At 43.6% G+C, this 24611-nt stretch overlaps 1 protein-coding gene across 3 annotated transcripts in view; it reads left to right on the top strand.

The window, feature by feature from the left end:
- Positions 1–24611, top strand: part of DENND1A (DENN domain containing 1A) — a 742523-nt gene that overhangs the window by 604249 nt on the left and 113663 nt on the right. For all 3 annotated transcript variants that reach the window (XM_088466860.1, XM_088466851.1, XM_088466868.1), the window contains exons 14-17: positions 20444–20545; positions 20633–20720; positions 21076–21116; positions 22305–22376. In XM_088466860.1, coding sequence (XP_088322986.1) covers positions 20444–20545; positions 20633–20720; positions 21076–21116; positions 22305–22376 — 303 coding nt within the window. The remainder of the gene's footprint in view (positions 1–20443; positions 20546–20632; positions 20721–21075; positions 21117–22304; positions 22377–24611) is intronic.

Consider the following 24611-nt stretch of genomic DNA (forward strand, 5'->3'; position numbering starts at 1 on the left):
ATAGTGATGTACTAATCCCGCCTACTTTGGTGTTGGTTCCTCCAACAGTTGATTGGGTCTCGTCCACAGGGGCAACTTCAAGAAATTTTTCCAGAGCTACTTTTAATCGCCGGTCCTCTCCTGGATGAGAGGTTATGCATTTTTAAGTTACATTGAAGTCTGATAGCAAGTGTGTATTTTGCAAAGAAAACAAATGGATAAAAGCACGGCTATGAGCGTATACTACTGGTTCCGGCATTTATTCCTGTTATTGACAAGCAAAGTATAAAAAATGGTAAACTGTGTATTGCACAGTTCTCCTAACACCCATTGGTGTCTTCCCAGGATGTGCTGAGGCCAGACATGGCTTTTTTGGGCAAGCTACGGGAGGGGATCATCACACAATGGCTTTTCTCTGCTCTTAGCTTACCTGAGCAAGCGCTTTGGTTGCACTGTGGCATAGTTCTGCTCCTGAAGGGATGTACTGTGCATGCAGTAAAGTAATGGTATAGCTATATGGTGTGAAATGTATACAATTTTTCTGAATCTTTGCTTTGCTCCTTTTTTAACCCCACTTTTAGAGATTTTAAACATCATTATAACAATTCCATTTCATATATTGTAGCGTGTGTGTGTGTATATATATATATATATATATATATATATATATAATTTCCTAGATTAATTCTGCAATGAGAACATATGCTACAGCTATCACCGCTACTGCTTTATAGAAGGCCAGGTAAAACACCCATTACTTGTGATATGACCACAATCCTTCCCGGAACCAAGTCCTGCTGATCAGCAGGTAAAGAATATCTCTGGCCTTTCCCTACGTACCCCCCACCGGTTGAGTAACTAAACTAGTAAATTATTATAATATATGCAGACATTTTCACATCAGTTTTGTCAATAGCCATGTCTCCCCAGCATAAAGTGTATCACAGAAAGAGAAGAAAAGGCATTCATAAAACATTTATAAGTGTAGCACACGTAGGGCTGAATGTTGGCAGTTTGTTATGCAAAAATAATAAATTAGCATACAAAAAACTAAAAGACCTTGGAGTAATATTACTGATGTGACTGTTGTGTTGAAATCTGACATTTATCCTTTGTGTGTGAACGTTCTTGTGAATTAATTATGGAAACTTCATGAGCAAACCTGAAAATAAGTGAAACATTTGGAAAGATCTGTATCGGAATATAATTGGGGGAAGATGTGTAGCACTCAGGCTGTGGACTGGTCCATTTTAATCTTTTGGGGTAATTTGTCAAAGGGAGATTTGTAAGATTGTAAAGAAGAATATATTTTGTATAAATGTGTGCATAGGTATTCTGTTTTATCCGGTGTAACGCATATGTAGTTAGTACATGGCAAATTAATGGGCATGTCAGCGTAAGTGAAGAGTTAGTAAGGGTAAATATATATTCACTGTTCGGCTATGATGTCTTTGTTCTTGTTATCAAATAGCTAATAAAAGCTTGGACAGCTGAGACTATAGAGGTCACTACACTTTAGCCAATACGTAAGTAGCGTACACACTAAACAACGCAATGGTTGTCCAGATTTCCTTTGAACTCCCGGACAAACGATCTAGTGCATACACACTGTGCAATCTACCAAACGGCGTATCGTGCATTGTTCGGTCATTTCATCGTTATTTATATAATGTTAAAATATAGGAGCTCATTCAGACCCGGTTGCAAGCAGCCGCTCACTCGTGCGCGGCCGCTGTTAAGTGACCACGCTTCGTACTGCGCGTGCGCGAACTACTCAGTGTGATCAGAATCCGATCGCTCACCAAGCAAACACAGCCCAGTGCAATGAGTGACAGGAGAGGCCGTTTGTGGGTGGTAACAGGGGCAGGACACTAATAACGGGGGAGTGGAGGTGCGAACGCAGGCGCGCCTGAGTGTTGCAACGCCGTTTCTAAGGCGTGCATAATTGTAATAGTACACGTCACCATCCTTCTTTTTTTTTTTTTTACAAATTAATCCTCGCAGTGCTTGCAGTAAGGCAAGCCCTTCCGATGGTCCTCGATGTACCAATGTTTTAATAAACTTCCTGGAGATGACGTGTGCTAGTGGGTGTCTCTACATACGCTAATGGGCGTCTGCATACACAAAGTGATCGCTCGCCCAGATAAAGTGGGTGTGCTTATGCCTTTCCCAGCGAGCGCCTGCCATGTGCCGTCACTTTGCCGAATTTGCATACGCGGGAGGCGAACGATTGCATCTAGCGAGCGCCTCTGAATCAGGTCCATAGCCTGATCGTCCGGTAGTGCATACACAATGCACGATTTGAACAAATTTGTTAACGAGATTGTCAGATTGCGCTGCATGTATGGGTGACCTGAAGATGCGAGGAACACGCCACGGGAGCGCGCATGATGCGTACACACTTGACGATTTGAAAGATTTGTTGTTACGATTCGTTGGAATCGGGCAAAGAGTTTAAAAAATCATCTAGTGTGTACGCACCTCTAGTCAGCACACATTTTGCTAGCACTGTTCTGATCTGGAACCCTACTTCTTTCATTTTTGACCCAGTCACTCCGTTTTCCTCTATTATAAAGTTAACAAATACTGTACCATTCGGACACAGATCTATATGTGTGTGTGTGTGTGTGTGTGTATATGACATGCTTGCCTACTTTAAGCTTTTCCTCCCTGGGAGAAGCCTGATGTGTGACCCAGTGATGGTGCGATGTAGCGATATATTGGGCGCCGTACACACTACGCGATCCAGTGTAAGACGGCGCTATATGTTGTTACATGCTGCATGCAACTGTACCGCGTCATTCATTGCACCGTTCCGGAACAGCAGATGAGACAATGCGATAAACGACCATCATGTGTATGACCGTACAACGTTCTGATCCACGTCAGGACGATATATCCTATAGTGTGTACCCAGCGTAGCTGATTAGAACTTGCACCTGTGTGAGTATGTGAAAAACCTGTAAAGCTGGATATCCACTTTTTCACTGTCTGGAAAAAGGCAGTGAGTAAAGTGAGCTTTACTTGCTGAAACTTCCAATGTTTTTTGTAGTTGACAGTCAGGAAAACTTTGTTTAGTTAGTGCCGGACAGGCAAAGTGTTTATTTTGAAGTTTTATTTTATTTCTCAGTTTAATAAAACTGGCTGAAGTCAGCTGTACACGAAACAAGGGACTTGTGTGATCTCTGCTGTTCACTACTGTCTACTCCAGGAGATGGTACCTGTCCCCAGTGCCGGCCTGCCCGGTACACTGACTATTCTGACGAGTAGAGCACTAGGCAGCAGAGGGCACAGTGACTAGCTCCCTGCAGTGAGCCGCCAGGCCATAATTCAGTCCCCAGTGCGACCACAGGTGGAGAGAGGACCCGAGGGCTACCCCTCCATTCTTCCTGACTTGCCGCCCGACCAGGACCCTAGGGCAAGCCTATACACTCTGCCTGCCTGGCCTGCTGCCTGACAAGGACCCCAGGGCTGCCCTTCATGTCCACTCTGCCTTTGGCCGCAGTGTAGTGGTGCCATGCAAACACAGCCTCCCCCCGGCAACCGCACACCCGTATCCCCCCACAGAATAAGTAAGTTAGATGCCGGGCAGAGGGGGGGGGGGGGGGGGGAGGGGAGTGCAGCCTCCTTTTGTTCTAGGACAAACATGTGAATTTGGATGTGCTGTATTTAGGAAGGCACCAGGGCTCCATTGTTTTTATTGTACCTCTGAGTGACAGTATTTCTGTGTAGTATATATTTCTTCTTCAGGGTCCAAAAGGCTCCACAGGGAGACAATGAGGTGTAGATGGTGCTTGGAGGACCGGACACCAACAACAAAGCTTTTTCCTGTCCCAGGATACTCCAGTCCTTCCCCCTATACCCCGCCCAGAACCTGAGGGCAACTCAGTTTCGTTGGTGTCCGGCAGGAGCTGGATCACCGTTAGAACAGCGGGGCTGCTATTAAGCAGTCCAAGCTTTATATTTATAATTTTATTTTAATTTTTACTAAGTGCCGCAGCGCTAAACAGTCCACTGGACGTCTGCACTGCTGCTCCATCAACCCTCCGCGGCGCCGCGACACCAGCCCTTGGCTAGGTACTCTTGGCGGGGCACCGGGAGGACCTAGCTAGCAGGGCTCCTGAGACCCCAGACTGCAGCCAGGACTCAAGTGGACAGGTAAGGCAGATCCCCGCTTGTGGGGACCAGCGTCTATGTGCGGTCTTGTCTCAGGAAACAGACCGGAGGTGCTGATGTGGACACCGGTTCAGCCAGGACTCCACTAGACCATCAGGGCATTACTATACTGGCGCAGGGCACAGATTAAGGCCAGGGACCCAGTGGTTGATGTGGCCTGTGGCCCTCCCCCAGCTCATTGCGCCATTCCACTGTGGGTTTGTCGCCCGTGAGCTGCTCCTCCCTCACCCTCCGCCCCCTCTGAGACTCCCGGCAGCCATTTTCTGCATTCAGGTCTCAAGGGACGCTGGGTCAGGTATCTGTGTATACGTCTCCCAACGGCCAGGTTATACAGCACTATTTCCTACCAGCCACTGCGGTTATTTTGTATACTCTGCATTGTATATGACTTGTGCTAGCGCTGCTGTCTCTTTGAGAAAAATAAACTGTCAGCTTATACCTTTCCCTTTCTTTCAGTATAACCCTGAAATACTGAGGTATAGGGGGTTTAATGTACCTCACATCTAACTATATTTGTGAGGGCTATCACATACTGTATATCTGTGATGCACACTACACTGTGCCATATTGTACATATATCTGGGTTGCTCACTGCATGGTGCCAGATTGTGTGCTACAATTATCCCTGCAGCTATGTCTGGCAATGGCAAAAATAACAAGCAGCCTGCTGCTCCCACTCTGGTGTCTTGCATGTCCTGTTTAGCAGGCTTGGCTTCAGGGGATCTCATTCAAGATGGTCTATAGGCATCTTGTTATACGGCACCTGGCCCCTCTGCCCCAGCATTCTCTCCTCAGGACCCCCTGGGCCTCCTTTTCACAGGTGTTGGCAAAAATTGTGGACCACTTAGCGGTCCTGGTGGTAGCTCCCCATATGGGATGGACACAGCAGGTACTCCATGCAAATCCTTTGCCTCCCCCATGGGTAGACGTACTACTTTCTAGCTCAGTGCAGAGTCTAGCAGCTACCTCTGCAGCCTTTCAACAAATACTGCAAAAGGAGAGACCCTTACCTAGTAAACCTACTAAACGTGCTGTATTATCTTCCCAGTCCGCCCAGCTATCAGATTCTGAGTTATCATCTGGGGAGGCAGAAGACGCAGACCTCTCTCACTCTGACTCCCCCTCGGGAGAAGACGAGCCCCCCTATAAATTGAATATACCAGTACTTGTAAGAGCTGTAAAATTTATTCTTCAAATAAGAGACTGAACCCGCTCCTAGGGCAAAAGAGCCACTATTTAAGAAACAGTTTCCTCACTAGGATCAGCTCTCTGATCATATGTGTGAAGCATGGAATATACCTAGTAAAAAGTTTTAGCTGCCTAAACGCTTGATTTCTTATTACCCTCTTCCAGCTACTGATTGCACTAAATGGGAAGTTCCAACTGCAGTGGATTCCCACGTGACACGTTTAGTGAAGAACGCTACCTTCCTATCCACACTGCAACCTCCTTAAAGGAGACTACAGTTAGAAGGATTAAAGCTTGCCTTAAGTCTATATACTCTCTTACAGGAGCTATTACTCGTTCTGCCGGGGCTACGGCCTGGTTGGCAAAAGCCTTTGAGAGTTGGGCAGAGGCCCTAGAAGATACATTTCCCTCTGATGCTTCCAGGGAACAGCTGTCATACATATCTCACATTAGAGATGCAGCCTCTTATTTAGGGGAGGGGGCTTTGGATACTTGCCTCCTAGCTTCCAAGGCATCTGTGACTTCTGTGGTAGCCCGCTGTATTATTTGGCTTCGCTCATTGAAAGCAGATTCAGACTCTAAAAAGGCTTTGGAGACTCTGTCTTATTCTGGGGAGATCCTGTTTATCCCAGAATTGGACAAAATTGTGACTACCTTGGCAGTTTCCAAGATGGTGTTTCTGCCCTCTGCATCTACTACGAATCCTCAGATGTCATCCTTTCGTCCTCAAGGAAAAGCTAAAGGTCAGTCCTTTCCACAGCAGTCGGCATCCACAAAAGCCTCCAAGCCTAGGACCAAACAGGCCTGGGCTATTAGACGTCCATCTACCAAATCTGAGGACAAGCCCTCAGCCTAAAGGGGCGGGCCTCTTCTTCAGTGCGCCCAGTTCTGGCGTCAGACCACCTCAGACACCTGGGTAAGAGAAGTGGTCTCCCACGGATACGCCCTCTCATTCCTGAGGCAGCCCTTCCAGCAGTTCTTATGCACAGGACCTCCATCGGACCCAAGCAAAGCCCTGCTCCTCCAGAAGGCCATTCAGTCCTAACTTCTCTCGGGGGTAATAATTCCAGTCCCCTCATCACAGAGAGGGAAGGGCTATTATTCTACCCTTTTCTTGGTTCAAAAGCCCAATGGGTCTCATCGGTCTATCCTCAAACTCAAGTTTCTGAACAAATTTATCAGGGTGTCCAGGTTTCGTATGGAAACCCTACGCTCTATTGTCCTGGCTATGGAGCCTTTGGACTTTATGGTGTCTCTGGACTTTCCGGATGCTTATCTACATGTACCTACAGCTCCTCGGGTCTTTACCAAGATCATAGCAGTTATGGTGGCCTACCTTCGCCGTCAGGGGACCAGACTGCAAACATACTTGGACGTTCTCTTGCTCTTAGCAAGCTCCCCAGAAATTATTCACCGTCATCTACAAGTACCATTGCCTTTCTACAAACGCACGGTTGGCTGATAAACTGGAAAAAGTCTTCCCTGACCCCTTATCGAAAAATGGTATATCTGGGAGCCTTCCTGGACTCTCGGGCTCAGAGAATCTTACTGACAGCAGACAAAATTTCTATATTACAGCACCGAATGCGCAAATTACTCCACAGTTCTCGAGTGTCAATTCACTCTGCAATGCAGACCTTGGGATCCATGGAGTCCACCTTCGACATGGTGGAGTTTGCTTAAATTTCACTCCAGGCCCCTACAACACCTGATCCTCTCCAGGTGGAACGGGCTGGCTCATCTCATCAGATCCCAGAAGATAGGCCTCTCTCTGGAGGTTAACCTGTCCCTATCCTGGTGGCTACAGATGTCCCACCTAAACAAGGGTCGCCCCTTTTGGATCCTGAACTGGGCACTCCTCACAACGGATGCAAACCTCTGCAGGTGGGGAGCACTGACTGGCCAGCACTCCTTCCAGGGGAGCTGGACTCCAGCCGAGGTGGTCTTACCAATCAAAGTACTGGAACTCCGAGCTATTTACAAAGCCCTCACTCTGGCTCAGGATATTCTTCAGGGCAAGCCTTTACAAATACAGTCTGACAACGCCACGGCAGTGGCCTACCTAAATCACCATAAGGCACTTGAAGTCTGTCAGCAATGGCTTCCTTCACAAGGTAGTCTATCGTTTCCACCTCAATGAGGAAATTGTGGTCTTTCAATCACCAGATCTCACGGCAGGTGAGGCCTCTTTGGATGTGGTCCGTGCTCTGAAGATCTACATGGACCGTATTAGTTCCATCAGGAAATCGGATTTCCTCTTAATCCTATATGGATTCCATAAGAAGGGATCGCCAGCTAACAAGCAGACTCTGGCCAGATGGCTAAGCATGACTATCTCACAGGCTTACATGCAGACAGACTGGCCTTCCTGTGCCGGCTACAGTCTCTGCTTATTATACTCGCTCTATGGGTCCCTTGTGGGCAGCCTGCCGTGGTGTGTCTACCGAACAATTATGCAAGGCGGCCACGTCGTCTTCTGTCCACACCTTTCTTAGATTCTAAGCCTTTGATACATTTGCCTCTCAGGATGCTTCCTTCGGGCGCCAGGTTCTCCTCAGCTCAGGAGCGTCCCCGCACTTTAACAACTGCTTTGGGACTTCCCCATTGTCTCCCTGTGGAGCCCTATGGACCCGGAAGAAGAAAAGGAGTTATGGTAAAACTTACCCTTTTAACTTTATCTTTTGAAGTCCATAGGGTCCACAGGGCACCCGCCCTGACGTACCTGGCTTCCATGGGTTTAGTCTCTTGGTCACTTGTTTCCTTCTCTTCTGAGTGAGATTATGATTCTTCTGTGTACCAGTTTTCCTTCTCTCCTATCCAGCTCCTGCCTTTGGACTTGTTAACAAAACTGAGTTGCCCTCAGGCTGTGGGTGGGGTATAGGGGGAAGGACCGGAGCATACTGGGATAGGAAAAAGCTTTGCTGTTGGAGTCCGGTCCTCCAAGTACCACCTACATCCCATTGTCTCCCTGTGGACAGTATGGACTTTGAAGAAAGAGAGTTAGCATGGGTAAGTTATTTTTTTTTTCTGTATATATCTATCCAGAGCAGAATAACTCATTGGTCACCAGTGGTGTGGTAAGCAGGTCGTTTCAACTATTTAGAGATCTCTTTGGAAAGATGACACTGTGCAGTGAAAGCAAATAATCTGGCAAGGTAGATGGTGCTGGCTGAAGAAGGTATTGTGGGGGGCACAACATAGAGGAGGGGGAGTTTCTGCACATGCCCCCTTTCCTCTGGTTATTCATACACCTCTGTGTATATATTTATACATACAGACACCATTAGAGACCGTTTCAAAAGAGATAAAGACAGAGAAAGCTGGGCAAAAGATGAAACAAATGAAAAATAGGTTACAGATCAGAAACTTTAAAGAGAGTAAATGTGGTTTTCCAATATAATATCTAATAAATAAACTAGTAGTACAAATGTATTTTGATCTAACCATACATTTAGCTAGCAACCACTGATTCTATAGATTTGTATTTATTGCATGAAAAGGGTGTATTGTTTATTAATGTCTCAACCACAGGCACTACATGGGTTATCCACGCAGGACAACCCTCCCTTGTTTCTGATAGAGGCATCTGCCCTAGTAACCTTTTATGTGCAGAGCCGCACGTCAGAACCTTGCATTTAATTGGATCTGCTCAGAAGTGTATAGCATACATCCTAATAAAAGCCATCGTTTATATCTGCAACGGTACCGTAATGTTAAATGGCCTCAATTTTGAATAAAGCTGCAATCCTAAAAAAAAGGTTGGTTTTCAGAGGTTTGGCCACAATTACATTAACATTTAGGCACCTTAGAACCTTGTAAGAGAATGTATTCTATACATTCATTATATTCAAATTACCCACACAAATGTAATATAATAAAACTACAAGTTATTGTTTAAGGGGCCTAAAAAGATTGTAAAAATACCACAAACTTTAAATAAAATAAAGGGGCAATTAACTATTGATCATATTTTGATTATTGATGGGCATTTGAACCAGTGAACACAACATACTTGCCTGTGAGAGGGGGCTCTGAGTGGGTGGGTTTGAGGCATGGTTCAGCAAATAATGTGATCACAGCCCACAATATTTAGCTATAATTTTTGCCAATTGGTTGCTGGGGTCTGGGCCGCGATGAGGTGATTCGTAGTGAATGGCATGATCAGGCGCCTTTGCCCCCAGACTTTAGCTCAAATGCACTGGGATGCGGGAAAGTTGTCCATTTTCCCGGGGGCCATGAGACTCTCCCAGAAATTCTGGGAGAGTAGGCTAGGATGGAATACAACTAGTGAATAGAAAGGCTACTGAAAACAAGTGAGTGTTAAGTTAATGCTACTTATAACTTGGCTAGCGTTGTATCACTGTTACATATCCCAAGAATTATGGTACAGTAACATTACAGATTTTCCTGTGCACCTCTATAGGGTTCAGGAAAATGTCTGCGATGTTTCGGGACGCGAGGTGTCGGAGAAACGGTCAAAACTCCGACATCCTGTGGCCATTGCACCAGAGCAATGTAATAAAACAATTCACACATAGAGTAGCTGTCTGTAGTAAAGACAATCCCCATGTGTCCACACTGTGCTGCTTAAAGTAAAGGAAAAAATTCCATATAATATAGAGCGCATGAGATACCATTGGCACAGTGAAATGTAACTTCATGCCAAAGAGCACGAGGCTGGTGGCTTTATACATATCTCCCAACTGTCCCACACTCGGAGGGCTAACCCGCAGTCTTGTGGTCAGGATGATTCTGAGTTGCATGTGTTGGGTTGGGGTGGTATTGCACTGGAGGCAGGTGTTTCCACCATTTTGTTGTGGCCATGCCCCCTGTCCTAATACTGAGACCTCACATGTTAGGAGATATTCTTAGTACTAGGCTAACAACCTAGTACTAAAAAGTCTGTCTGTTTGTCCTTTATGCACGGCCATAGTTTTGGACCTAGCTCCATCAAATTTGGCATGGTGGCGTAGTTTGACCAGGATTAGGTTTTTGCCTAGGTTTGAACTTCGTCAGTGCCACACACTGTTACACAATCCTTAAAAATAGGGACACTCTTACAGTACACAGGTTCCAGGGCTGGCTTCAGTTGAAATTGGCAGTCTGCCAATAACGTGTGAAAGCTACAAATGTTTCCTTCTAATCTCACAGTCTTCGCATACTTTGACTCATGCAAGTTCGTATTAAATACAGAGTTAAGGTGTGTATCCACTACACGAGAGTGGAACGACTGTACGATTACAACATTGTAATCGTGCAATCGTTCTTCATCCTGTGCAGTGGATAATGTGCCCATACTGAACGATATATTATTAGGTGCAGGCACCCTCCCTCATCCCTGAACATGTACAACTGGCCAATATTGGCAGGTTGGCCTGCATGTTCAGTAATGATTTAGTCATTTTTAAAGTGACATATATATATATATATATATATATATATAATATAAGTATGGTCCCGACAATGGGCCGACAGCTCCGAAACTGTTGATTTCTCAATACAAATTTCTATATATTATATTGGTGTCCTAGTGCCGTTCATGTTGTTGGAGGTATACGATTTTTTTGATTCTGGCACAGGACCATGTTGACAGTAATTTGTTCAGAGTGCCGGCAGAACTGTGGAGATATATATATATATTATATATTATTATTATTATACATCCTCTAACGGAACAACATGGTATCATTACCATGGAGGATGTGCTTGGTCTGCAGTGTTGTGATCTGACTGGCATTATATCAACATGTGCCAGAGGATAAACTTAACCTTCACTGGGTGGTGATGAAGATGTTCTGTCTTTTAAAGCATTAAAAAGAATTGTGTTTTTCTTACATAATTTTTTGAAATGTGTGCCCTCTTTTTCCTGGATTTATACTATTGGCTGCAGACATTCTGTGAGCCCTGAGAGTGAGCACCTTGCAGGTGGAAGATTAAGAAGGAGGGGTGCTTACATTTCCTATGGATATATAGATACACACACACACATATATATATATATATATATATATATATATATATATATATATACACACACACATATACAGCAGGTAAAATAAGTATTGAACATATCAACATATTTCTCAGTAAATGTATTTGTAATGGGGCTATTGCAATGAATTTTTCACCAAATGTCAGCAACAACCCATGCAATCCACACTAGCAAAGAAATCAAACCATAGATGTCATTAATTTAAGTTATGTGTAATAATGTGAAATGACGCAGGGGAAAAGTATTGAATACATGAAGAAAGGGAGGTGCAAAAAGGCATGGAAAGCCAAGATACCAGCTGAAATCTATCAGTAATTAGAAAGCAATCCTGTCCCTTGTCAGTGCAAATTAATTTAAGCTGGTTCAGTCCCAACTGATGGCCTATAAAAAGGTGTCTCATTACTAAGGTTTCACACAAGAAACATCTCATGATGGGTAAAAGCAAAGAGCTCTCTCAAGACCTTTGCAACCTTATTGTTGCAAAACATATTGATGGCATTGGTTAGGGAAAGATTACTAAACTTCTGAATGTTCCAATAAGCACTGTTGGGGCCATAATCCGGAGGTGGAAAGAACCCATTTTCACCATAAACCGGCCACGACCAGGTGCTCCTCGCAAGATTTCTGACAGATGAGTGAAAAGAAGTACCAGAATAGTTGTCCAAGAACCAATGACCACTTGAGAGCTTCAGAAAGCCGTGGAATTATCAGGTACAATTGTTTCAAAGAAAACAATAAGTAATGCACTCAACTGGCATGGCCTGAATTCACGCTCACCACACAAGACTCCATTGCTGAAGGAAAAGCATGTTGAAGCTCGTGTAAGTGTGCTGCACATCATTTGGACAAGCCTGTGAAATAATGGGAGAAAATAGTCTGGTCAGATGAGACCAAAATTGAATTATTTGGACGTCATAATACACACCATGGGGGGAATTCAATTAAATGCAAATTGAATAGCGCCGGGAGCGAGCTCCTGGAGCTATTCAATTCAGTGCACTGTTTGGTCAGAGGATGCCGGTTATCGTGCCTTAACAAGGGTGTTAAGGTGCGGTAACCGGCGTTCTCTGACCAAAGTGGCGGGTGCGCGGCTGCTGGTGCCGCGCTATGCAGAAAAACAGCTGCGCGCCAGGCACTTTGGTCGGATTTCTCCTCGCATCCCCAGGGGGGTGCGAGAAGAAATCCTTAGCCCGCCCAAACAGCGCAGTGTATTGAATAGCTTCAGGTGCTCCCTCCCGTCGCTATTCAACATCGCGCTGCATTGAATTCCCCCCCATGTTTGAAGGAGAAATGGCACTGTACATCACCCCAAAACACTATACCACTAGTGAAGTTTGAAGGTGAGAACATCATGGTGTGGGGCTGTTTAACAGCATATGGTACGGGCATACTTCATATGATTGAAGAAAGGATGCTGCCATCTACCAGGATGCTGAAGATGAAACGATGGTGGACATTTCAGCAAGACAATGATCCCAAACACACAGCCAAGAACACTCTCTATTGGTTTCAGAGATAGAAAATAAAGCTGCTAGAATGGCCCAGCCAATCACCTGACTTGAATGCAATTGAAAATCTATGGAAAGAACTAAAGATCAGAGGGCCTGATTCAGAGCCGGACGCTATTTGCGCTCGCTCGTTCAGAAAAAGGGTCCGGATATTTAAATAGAGCGCTCTCTCTTTGCGGTCTGTTGACGCCTCTATGTCTGAACGAGCGAACGAAACATGCGCTCGCTATTTTTTTAAAACACGCCCCCTGGCCGCTCGCATCATACGTTATCTCCGCTATTTATTACATTAATCGAGTACATCGAAAGGCATCTGAACTGCTCGCAGTGCTTGTGGTAGCATTTTCCTACCGCAATCATGCAAGCAGTTCAGGCTAAAAGACAACCAAGGGACGTGGTCGATGACGCTGCTTTGTTAATTATGCACACCCTTAAAACGCCCGTTTTGACCATTTGGCACGCCTGCGTTCGGATCTCCAATCCCCGTTTTCAAGCACCTTCCCCTGTTACCACCCACAAACGCCTCATTCTGTCACTCAAATTAGCAGGCATTCGCTATTTTGCGAGCACACAATTTCCGACCGCAATACCTGGTTCGCGCATTCGTATTACAACCCATACGCATGCGCAGTTGGGCGAACATTGCTCGGAGCGAACAAGCGACCGCTTACGAGCGGCTCTGAATCAGGCCCAGAGTTCATAGAGGAAGCCCACGGAACCTTCAATATTTGAAGACTGTTTGTGTGGAAGTATGGGCCAAAATCACACCTGAGCAATGCATGCGACTAGTTTCTCCATACAGGAGGCGTCTTGAAGCTGTCATTACCAACAAAGGCTTTTGTACGAAGTATTAAATAAATTTCAGTAAGCGTGTTCAATACTTTCCCGGTGTCATTTCACATTGTTACACATAACTTAAATTATGGACATTTGCTGACATTTGGTGAAAATTTCATTACAACAGCCCCATTACAAATATATTTACTGAGGAAAATGTTGATGTGTTCAATACTTATTTTACCCGCTGTGTGTGTAATATAAATATATATATATATATATATATATATATTATAGTCAGCCCTGTGTTTGCATGCAAGGGCGTAACTACAACCAAAGATGATAAAAAACCAGATACATTTGCCGCCACACAGAGTCCATTCAGGTTTTGCCACACAGTAGTACCCCTTATACACATTATGCCATACAGTAGTAGTGCCCCTTATACAGATGTGCCTCCATACATCAAGCCTTCTTTAAACAACCCTTCTAATCGCTCCATGGCGTGACTCTGTAGTGCAGAGCATCTTTTTGTGCTACTTTCTGCTTTCAAATGCATCTTATTCACACAGTGTTGCGAATAGCTAGCACAAGCAGCTTCTGCTGATTAAAAAGATATGCAGGCTGCCTATGTTCTCTGTGCGTCTGCGGGTGTATCTGCTTGCGAAACGCTACGTTACAGTGTAACAGCCGCTGATACTGTAACATAGTATTTCACATGCAGATACACCCACAGATGCACAGAGAATTAAAGGTGCATACACACACAACGATTTCTTGAACGATTATCGATAACGATATAGTTAATTGTTGAAAACATTCACTTTCTGAGCTAAAACGAATGATTATCATTCATGCGCGTTCACGTTTGTAGTTCACTCAGACTGACCAAATCAACGATTTTCAGTAAAGGAGCGTACACACTAGATGATATGCTCCCTGAGCGATATCGTCTAGTGTGTCCCCAGCAGGGTGTGCTCAATGTCGTTCATTACATTGAGCGCACCCACTGAACGATATCATTAACGATATCGTTCAGCTCCAGGCTCTCTCCCCCATTCCCCAACATGCAGCAGTTGACCTGCATGTTTACTCGATGAACGATAATGTGGAACGACCCGCTGGAACGCGCGTCGTCGTTATCATTCATCGTTTTGATGTTAAAAATGGACGATAAAGTGGACGACTGAACGATAATGATATCGTTATCGTCCACTTTAATCACCTAGTGTGTACGCACCTTAAGGGAATTTGCAAAAATCATTTGTAGTAAAAAAAAAAAAAATCATTCATTACATTTAGTAAATGAACGATTTTAGTAAACGATTTTCGTTCATTTTTCCCTTGAAAAAATGAACGAAAATAGTTTACTAAAATCGTTCATTTACTACATCGTTGTGTGTGTATGCAGCTATAGGTATGCTGTATAATTTTAATAAGCAGAAACTGCTTATGCTAGCTATTTGCATAATGGAACAGATGTGCATTAGCGCACTAAGACGTAAGGGAGTGGTGAGAAAAAGCGAGCCTCCGTATGGGATAGCTGACTCTGGGCCTGATTCAGACCCACTTGCGAGCACACACATTGGGAGCACACAGAGCTCGCAAGCGGATCAATGGTCTCGGAGGCGGCGCATGGGCAGGACCAGTACTGCGACGGCAGCTCCGTTGCAACTGGTCTCGCTACAAGATGGGGCGGCTGTCGATGTTGATTGACAGCTCGCCCCATTTTGTGGGAGGGGGGTGGCTGCACAAACGCAGGCGTTCCCTTAGGAACACCTGGCGTTTGCGGGCGGCCCTACTGACATCAGTCTATTACAGCAGGAAGTCCACTCAGGCTTGCGAGTGCTGAGACCCTAAAACAGGGTCTCCTCACAAGCCCGATGGTCGCGATTATCGCGACTATCTCCAGGCCGCCCGCAAAAGCTGGGGGTGGTCACCCACAGCTTATCAAGTGGCCTGGAGGCCGAAAAAAAAAAAACCTGCCCTGATTCAGAACAAGTTTTTTCCTGGTGACGGGGACTTACCTCTCTCACCCTGGAGGGCACCGCTCCTTCCCCTGCTGGCTCTGTTCTTTCTGATCAGTGTTGCTTGCTTCCTGTGGTGTCCGGGATGTATCACGTGACTTTGGTTGTGCCAGGTGATTCCGTCCGGGTAAGGTGAATGGTACTTCAAGATAGTTCCAGATATGTGAGCACTGGTCTCTCTAGGTATTAGCAATTGGGTATTAGCAAAAGTCTTGATATGGGGTGAGCTCCAACGCGTTTCAGCTGTGCTGGCCTTTATCAAGGATTGAGTGATGTTACTTGCTCAATTAGAAGAGACCAAGTGTGTCCAGGTGAGGATTACCTAAGAATTGGTTCTCAAACTGCCTAAAAACAAAGAAACTGATCCGCCATGTGTGTGTCATCCTGAATGAGTTGATAATCCAAAAATGAGTGCTCTTTGCATTGCTACGTAAATAAGACACATTTGAAGGTAAAAAGTTGCACGAAAGATGTTCAGAGCTCCCGCATTGTGTGGCGTGGCTTGTATCACATGGAGGATAGATGTATGTGGACACATCTGTACATTTTGCCACACAGTAATGCCCCTAACACATTATACCACACAGTAATGCCCTTTGCAGATCATACCAAATCAACACTGCTGCCACCTGGGCCACCCTTGGCGGCCCTGAGTTGAGTAGCCCACCTTGTGTGCATCTAAAAAATGTGGATGGAGCGTTTGTTTGCGAAAACCAAACATGTATTTAAAAAAGATCATTGATAACACTAGTGCTTAATACATACAATACAGACGACAATAAAATTCAATGCAATGGTCTGCTCAAGCTCTAACGTCAATCAAATTGATTACCAATACTTTTGATCAAAACTGTAAAATCAAGGATCCATAGGAGGTATTGGTGTATATCTGCCAAGAAGGATTTATCTAGTTTATGAAATAAAAAATAATCTCCCACTTTTTTAATGCCAGTTCCTATGTGGGCATATTAGTACAGTGTTCTTTTCTACTGCCACATATGATGGTACACATATATAAGTATGTCCCAGGTTAAAACAATCTGTATCACCGGCGTGTGCTTTTGCCCCAGTCAATACTGGACTACGTCCACCGGCTAGGTGCCGTGTGTTCAGGTACAGTATACATAGGTAATGCTGGAATTTGCAAGCTGCACAAAGCACATATATATATATCCCACACAAGGTAGCTTTCAACCGCTGGTCAGCGGGAGCATGGGCTAGTCGCGGACCAGACGATCGGTGAGGTGTGATAGCCGAACTGTGTAGTAGGCAGTATATTCCCAGAGACCCACTAGTGCGCCTGTGTATTTAGCACTGAGCCAGCTGCTCGATGTCTCTTCCTGGCTTGGCTCAAAAGTACAATTATCAGCGGGTCAGCGTGAATAAGATTTGTAAGTAACCTGTATTTAGGCATTAATCAATTAAAATTATATTACTAGTAGCAGCAGCCAACTAGTGAGTTGTGTAGACTTACTATGGTCTCATAAAAAGCGAAAAAAACTGAAAAACTGAAATTTGGTTGCGTTTATCAATCCTTGTAATGGCAGAAAATAACCTCAGAACGCCATGAATATATTAAAGATACTTTTTAATCACACAAATGAACAAAACATATATATATATATATATATATATAATTAACAATGAAATTAACAATATAGAACAGTATAATTGACAACACCTATGTGGTCAAAGCTATTAATATGTGTCGACACAGATATTAAAAAATATAGGTAAAAATCCACTTGATATACTAGATCCTGGAATGGAAAATTTCCACAAGCATTGTAGCAATCCTTGCTGTATTTATTCCTTTAGGATATTTAGCTGGTGAAATGTTGAATTGCCAATAATATCAAAGTCTCTGTAAATATAACCGTTGATTGCCTTTCAATTAGTGCAAATCTCAATCAGCTGATGAAACCAGTGTCAGTGGGCTGCTTTGCACTGTTAGAGAATGTGTCCTTTATTTAAATTTTGTTAAACCTAAACATGATACATTTAAAAAAAGAAAATACAAATAATATCCAAATGAATAGTCTACGTCAGTGGTTCCCAAACTTTTTTTAAACACAGCGCCCTAGAGTATCAGAATTATTTCCATGGCACCCCTTAGCCAAAAGTTTCTTATTGAGAAATTCAGAAAAAATTTAAATGAAGTAAATTGTACTTCTATGTCACCCTGAGGGTCAGTTATGTGGTGGGTGACAGGGCTGCGCTCCTTTTTGTCCACATATTCTTTGATTGGCAGCCATTAGCACTGGTTTTACCTATCACACTGAATAAAATCTATTTTATTTGGTACTGGACCACCAACACAAGGCACCTCTGCAAGTGTCCTGGGGCACCCCACGGCACGCAGTTTGGGAACCACTGGTCTATATGTTACTCAGTTTATTCTTCACAAAGAGATAAACTTCTAATAAGCTTATTAGAACTATAATAGACAGCTATATAGAAATATATATATAATAAGTCATATACTATATAAAGCTGTACCGTCATATTTATTCAAAAATACATGACCTTGTGAGCGTAACTGGGTGCAAGGGGAGCGGCGGGCCACATAGGCAGGTTGGGCACCATAGCAGGTTCACCCACCAGAGTTACGCCACTGTTTGCATGCATGTTAGCAAACAGTGGGGTCCATTTTCAGGATCAATGGAATGGTATTATAGGCGAGGCCAGTGTAAACAAATAAATGCTGCAGGTGTACTTCAGGGGCCAGTCTTCAACCCGGGCAACGTCGGGTATCCCAGCCAGCAATGAATAACATTGCTCAAAGGTGTAAAATTGCACAAAATATGTAGCAACCAGTCAGCAATTAGCTTTTTCTAGATGAAACAGAAGGAGCGAGTATGGCTCAGAATGGTGATTAGTGCAGTTGTGAAGGCTGCATGTTGGTAATATAGTGTGTGGGTAGGGTAAACTCTAATAAAGAGATGTATGTAGTGTTGAGTAGCGCTTGGATGTCCGTTTTTTTTAATTGACTTGCTCCACTAAAATAGTCACTGCTCAGCTCCCTTTTGTCATACATTAATGTTTCATACACCTAAATCTTCCTCATCAGATGCTCTATAGAATAATGAAACTGCATCAAAATCCGTCCAATGGTTCTCAGTCTTAGCCCAAACAAACAGACAGACACCCACCAGGGACTTAAAACTATGTATAGATAAGCCGACAACTAGTATAGGCCATATGATTCATTAACGGTCAACAAATAAGAAGTACATTGTGTTCCAACTAATGAAAAAACCTCACTGTCCATAACATATTTGTGCCATTGACGCTACTTATTTTTGCTAGCCTTTTAATTCTGTACTAAGGAAAATGTTTTAGCATTTACATGTAGTAAATGAATACATGAGACAGAATACAACAGTATTACTAGTATAACAGATCCTACATACTGTATGCCGGGTCACGTCAGCCTCAGGCCCCGCCTCCTCTGCTGTTCCGCACAGTTCCAACTTTCCCTCGTCGCTTCCCAGTGCAAAGTGTTTAGTGCCGTAATGCTGTCCCCAAGATGGCTCTAGCAGGGTCGCCACATTGATAAAAAAAAAATGTCATTATATTTAAAAGTCCAGGCTTGCAAAGCACACGTGCACGTAAAGCTCGAGCCTGGCAAGTTAAGTGGTAGCACTTGACTACAGTGCATCAGTAACATAGGGGCCTATTCATCATAACTAAACTTTCTCTGGAGGTAATTTGGTTTAGAACTCGCATGGAGTTCTACCTAATTACCGGAGGAATTCATCATTCCTCCTCTCCATAACTATCTATTCCGAAAAGCTGTCATTTTTGCGATGACAGCTTTTCGGGAAATAGATAGTTTTCCCTCTCTACACTAACTTACAGCAGCTGGAATCCGTGCTGCGCATGCGCTGTTACATTCGTAAAACCAGCGCATGTGCAGCACTACCTACAGCTGCGGTAATTTTGTGTCCCCCAAACCCTCCTGCCCCCTCCGCTCACCTCCCCCCGTCCCCGCACTTACCTGCCCGCTGCAGCGTCTCCGGAGGCTGGTCTGACACGTGTTCTCCCAGCTGACCACAGTAGTTTAGGAGAAAAAAAAAGTTTTGTTTTTTTTTCTAAACTTTATTGTGTTCTGCTGGGAGAACACTTGTCAGACCAGCCTCCGGAGCCAGAGGACGGAACAGAGCGCTGGAGGGAGACGCTGTGGGACCTGTCCACGCTGACACAGGTAAGGGTCACCTGATATTCGCCACCTCAGAGTGGCGAATAGTAACTGAATCAAATTCCGAAAATACATAATTTTCGGAATTTGATGAATACCATAATTTCCATATCCCCATACTAATGTATGGGGAGTGTGGAAATTAATGCAGGGGGGACTTAACCAGGAGATATCAGTGATATCTCCTGTGTTAACTCTCTTCATGAATTCTAAAATAACGTTAATTAAGGAAAATGGCCTTAAAAACGTTATTTTAGTGTTGATGAATAGGCCCCCATAGTGTTAGTAAATTGTGGTGATAACTAATTTTCTATCTCTGCAATAGAAAATATTTATTATCGCTTTATCTTTATAATTGGACCCGTATGTTACACAGCATGAATCCCCCATGCTGACTCTTTTGAAGTCATATCAGTTATGAAGGTGGAAAAAAAAAACCCTGGTTACAATTGCTATGGCTGAAATATAAAGCCACGTACAGACCCTTAGCACTTGTTCCCTTCTAACTATGTGCACATAAGCTGTAACTGTAGATAACTGCCAGCCCTGCAGATTTGCAGTTTCTTGATGGACTCGGATGTTCTGTTCCCCACAGGAGGAACCAATCACCTTTTGTGAGGAAACTTTTGTCTCCCATCGTTCCAGTGGGATGAGACCATTCCTTCAAAATGCAATCCAGCTGCAGCTCTTTAAACAGGTAAATGTTTTAAAAAAAAAAAATGTCTTGTTAAAATGAAGAAGTTGATTATTATCATTATAGCGGCATTTAATCTCTTTCTATTAGTTCATAGATGGGCGGCTTGACCTTTTGAACACTGGTAATGGGTTCAGTGACGTGTTTGAGGAAGAGATAAACATGGGTGAATATGCAGGTAAGGATACTGGGAAGATTGGCAGATCAGCTACAAACCGACATGTCCGATTCACTTTTACTGATGGAGTATACGCTCATTGCTAGTGCCAACCTCCTATTTAAATCAATCAATTTTTATTTCTTTTTTGCACTGAAAAATTAAGAAATGGTACCAAGGACAATAATATAAACAAGACATTACATTGAAATGGGGAGGATCTGCCAACAAAAGTTTTGGTTTCATACCATAAGGTAGAACGGAAACAGTTTTTGACTTTAATTTATGTAAGAATTTTCGTAAACCTTGGACACTATATAAATTTTCTCTGCTTTTACAGATATTTAGATTTCTTCTGTTTTATTCTTCTCCGCAGGCAGTGACAAGCTGTACCATCAGTGGCTGTCAACCGTAAAAGTAAGTTTGTACAGGACACCCGTGGTGCTACCTGTCTGTATGTTTATACATATTTTACCGTGCGCTGATAATATTAAATCATTGCGAAGTCCCTAATTTCCAGGAGCAACTGTGGATTTGAAAAATGTGTCAGTTTTATTTTCCTGGAAATGTCCCAGTTTTGCAGTATTGTGACAGTCCCATTAAATCGTTGTGCGGCTCAGCTTTGCTTCTCTCTCCATTGTATCCATTTCTGTGGCAGCTTTGTGTTTAATGTTGATATAAAGACCTGAGTGAAAAGCACGGAGGGTGACTGGGAATGTTGCAGGAGAGTGTGTACCTTTTAGCTTGATTTCGTCATGGTCTTTGTGGAGCGTGTTTGTTTTGACGTGTTTGGGTGATTTTCCGTCCGGGTCTCTGGTTTCCTCTCCAAAAGCGTTACGGGTAGGTTTACAGGCTTCTCACAAAATTAACCTATACTGTATTGGCGTATGTCTTTGTGTGGTAGCTCCAATGGGCAAGCGACTGATGTCATTGCTTCAATATTGTCTTGATGGTGCTGTGTAATATGATGTTATAACCAAATTTTAATAATAAATAACATTCAGTAGCTCAAAGCTGCACTAAAAATGTAGCAAACAATCAGCAATTAGTTTTTGTCTACCTATCGCAAATTAGACAATGAAAGCAAATATCTGCTTGTTTGTTTTAGGGTTTGAGTGTGGTTATTATATAGCCTTTGTGGCCTTCTCTGTTCCCCTAAGCACACTACCTAGGGAACTCAAGGTGATTGGCTTATACTATGGGTTTTCCTTTGTACACTATGCTAAACGTAGATTTATTTTCCCATCCTTTCAACTGAACTATAAATGTATCTAAATAATGTGCACACTTGTATAAGTGTAAATATATGACTGTAATATTGGAAGAATTTTGCTGTGATTGAAACAAAAGAGTTTGGTGCAATAATATTTATTTTATTGTGTGTTGAATAAAAATGAAACAGTAGCGCTAAATGAAATGATGTAGCGCTGGTTTTGTATTAATGTGGTTTCTCTACGAAACCAAAACCAGTATTTATATGAAGGTGTTTGTATTTTAGCTTTCTTCCTTCTTGACTTCTTGTGTTGTAAATGTTGTATGTATGTTCTTGTGTTTATGGTATGCATTTATGTCTTACAAAGCCTGTCTGATGCACTTTTATTACAGAAAGGAAGTGGGGCCATTATTAACACTATGAAGACCAGAGCCAACCCAGCCATGAAAACCGTGTACAAGTTTGTAAGTATCATATCTCCACTGTCAGCAGATATTACAGGGAAATGGCCAACATCGCGGTGAGGGCCTGATTCAGACCCGCTCACTAGATGCGTTCACATGTAGCCTGCCGATATTTGCGTCAGCTGCCAAAGTATGCAAATCCCGCAATCGCACGGCAAGAAATTAGCGATCACGGTATGTATTTAGACGCCCACTTTCCCCTAGTAACACACGTCATCTCCAGGAAGTGTATGAAACGATCGGTAACATCGAAACCTATACGCGGCACTTGACCATACCCTACCGCAAGCACTGCAAGTGCTGCTGTGTGTAATTTCGCCATGTGATGTGTATGCTGACGATGTGTCTTAATTATGTACGCCCCTGAAATGGCGTTCAGACGCACAGCCGCGCCTGCGTTCGCACAACCACACTCCCGTTTCCATCGACCATCCCCTGTCACCACCCACAAACGACTCGTCCTGTCACTCATTCTAGCGAGGCGTCTGTGCACAAGGGGGGCGATCGCTTCGCGATCGCAGTGACTGGTTCACGCACGCGCACTGTGTCTTATGTGCATGCGCAGATTGCAAATATTGGCAGGCTACGTGTGAACGCATCCTAGCGAGCCGGTCTGAATCAGGCCCTGAGATCTAATGACTTTCTTAGTTGGATACTGTTTATTCCATTAAGCCCATTAAATATTTAGCAGAACAAAAGGTCTGTGCTGAAAAATAAGCATCACATGTATCTGAAAAAACGCTTGTTAATTCTGTAGAGGCAAATGAATAGAACGGTGTCATAAGAAGAGATGTGAGAGCTGCTAATTCATACGCAGCAGTGTGATTGATGTACTACGAACTTATTTCCCATCTTTGCTCTCATTCAGATAAATGTTTGGAGGTACATTAAAATAAAAAAGCTTTAATACAGATTGTGCAGTGTCAGCAGTTCTTAGGCTATCCAGTGATATTCCAGTTTTGCAGCATTTTAAGGACTATAAGAGATTTAGGGGTATATTTACTAAAGCGCTGGTTTTCAGAAGTTAAGATGTTGCCCGATTCTACTTAACGTTTATATAACACCTTGTAGAAGATAATAGCTAGAATCTGATTGGTTGCTATGGGTAACATCTCCATCATAGACTGACACTGTGTGCACTGTGTGAAAGACTTCATCAAAATGCTGGAGCTATAACTTGCAGGAACAGCGGTTACAGCAACCACTGGCCCTATGAGTTTCCCTTAGTACATAGCGGGGATATTTTAATTAAAAATGAAAATATCTGCTGCAAAGCGGATCCTTAATAATCGCGGCAGTTCCACGATTATTAGTACATAGGCCCCTTAATCAGCATTGAACAAAAACGCTAAATTGTCTATTTACACAAAGGCTCTGTTATTTTATTCAATTATAAACAACCACATGTAAAAGTGCAACAATAAAACCATATTTGTCATGACATAAATGTCTACAACAAAAAAATAAGAGAACTGCATGTAAAAAAAAAAAATTATATTAACAATTTAAACATTGAAATCAAGTCAGTAATGTTTAGGCAAACTTTTTTTTTGTACGGTTATGCATTCGGACACCCCTGCACCGATTGAGATGAAACAAACGCGAGGTGGTCCAGTTGGATCCTGACCAGGTTTTATAGGGTTCAGGGTTCCAGTCAGACCTCCTGTTAGTGTACGCTGGGCAGAACTTTGACCCAGGGAGCCTGTTCTGAGCCTTCCACTGGATGGATTGGGATGAAAACTTCACAGAGTGGGTAACATTGGACCCAGGAAGACATACTTAGGGGCTTGAGGTTCCTGTTGGACCTCCCATTGCTGTACGCTGGGCAGAACTTTGACCCGGGGATGCTGGGCAGAACTTTCACCCGGTGAGCCTGTTGTGGGCCTTCCAATGGATGGATTTGGCTGGAAACTTCACAGAGGGGTGGCAATTAGGCTGGGATGCCTAATGGAGTGGTTGGGGTCTTGGTCGGACCTCATTGTGGAGTGCGCCGATGGATTTGAACAGCATCACATAATAATACGACTTAAATCGCTCTTGCAAAAGATCGGATAGGGAGGTCGCATCTTATGTGCAGTTTAATATTTAAGATGCCCGATCTCCCAATTTACTGAAGAATGTACACACTGAGCTAGAAATAGACTGATCGGAAAAAGCGTATGTGGACCAGAGCATTTATCTGATCAGCCGAGTGATTGACAATTATGTGTAACCAGCTTTGGAGGTCTTGTTTTG

Source organism: Taudactylus pleione, unplaced genomic scaffold (genome assembly GCF_031769625.1).
Source record: "Taudactylus pleione unplaced genomic scaffold, aTauple2 ptg000009l, whole genome shotgun sequence".
In the NCBI taxonomy this organism is placed as follows: domain Eukaryota; kingdom Metazoa; phylum Chordata; class Amphibia; order Anura; family Myobatrachidae; genus Taudactylus; species Taudactylus pleione.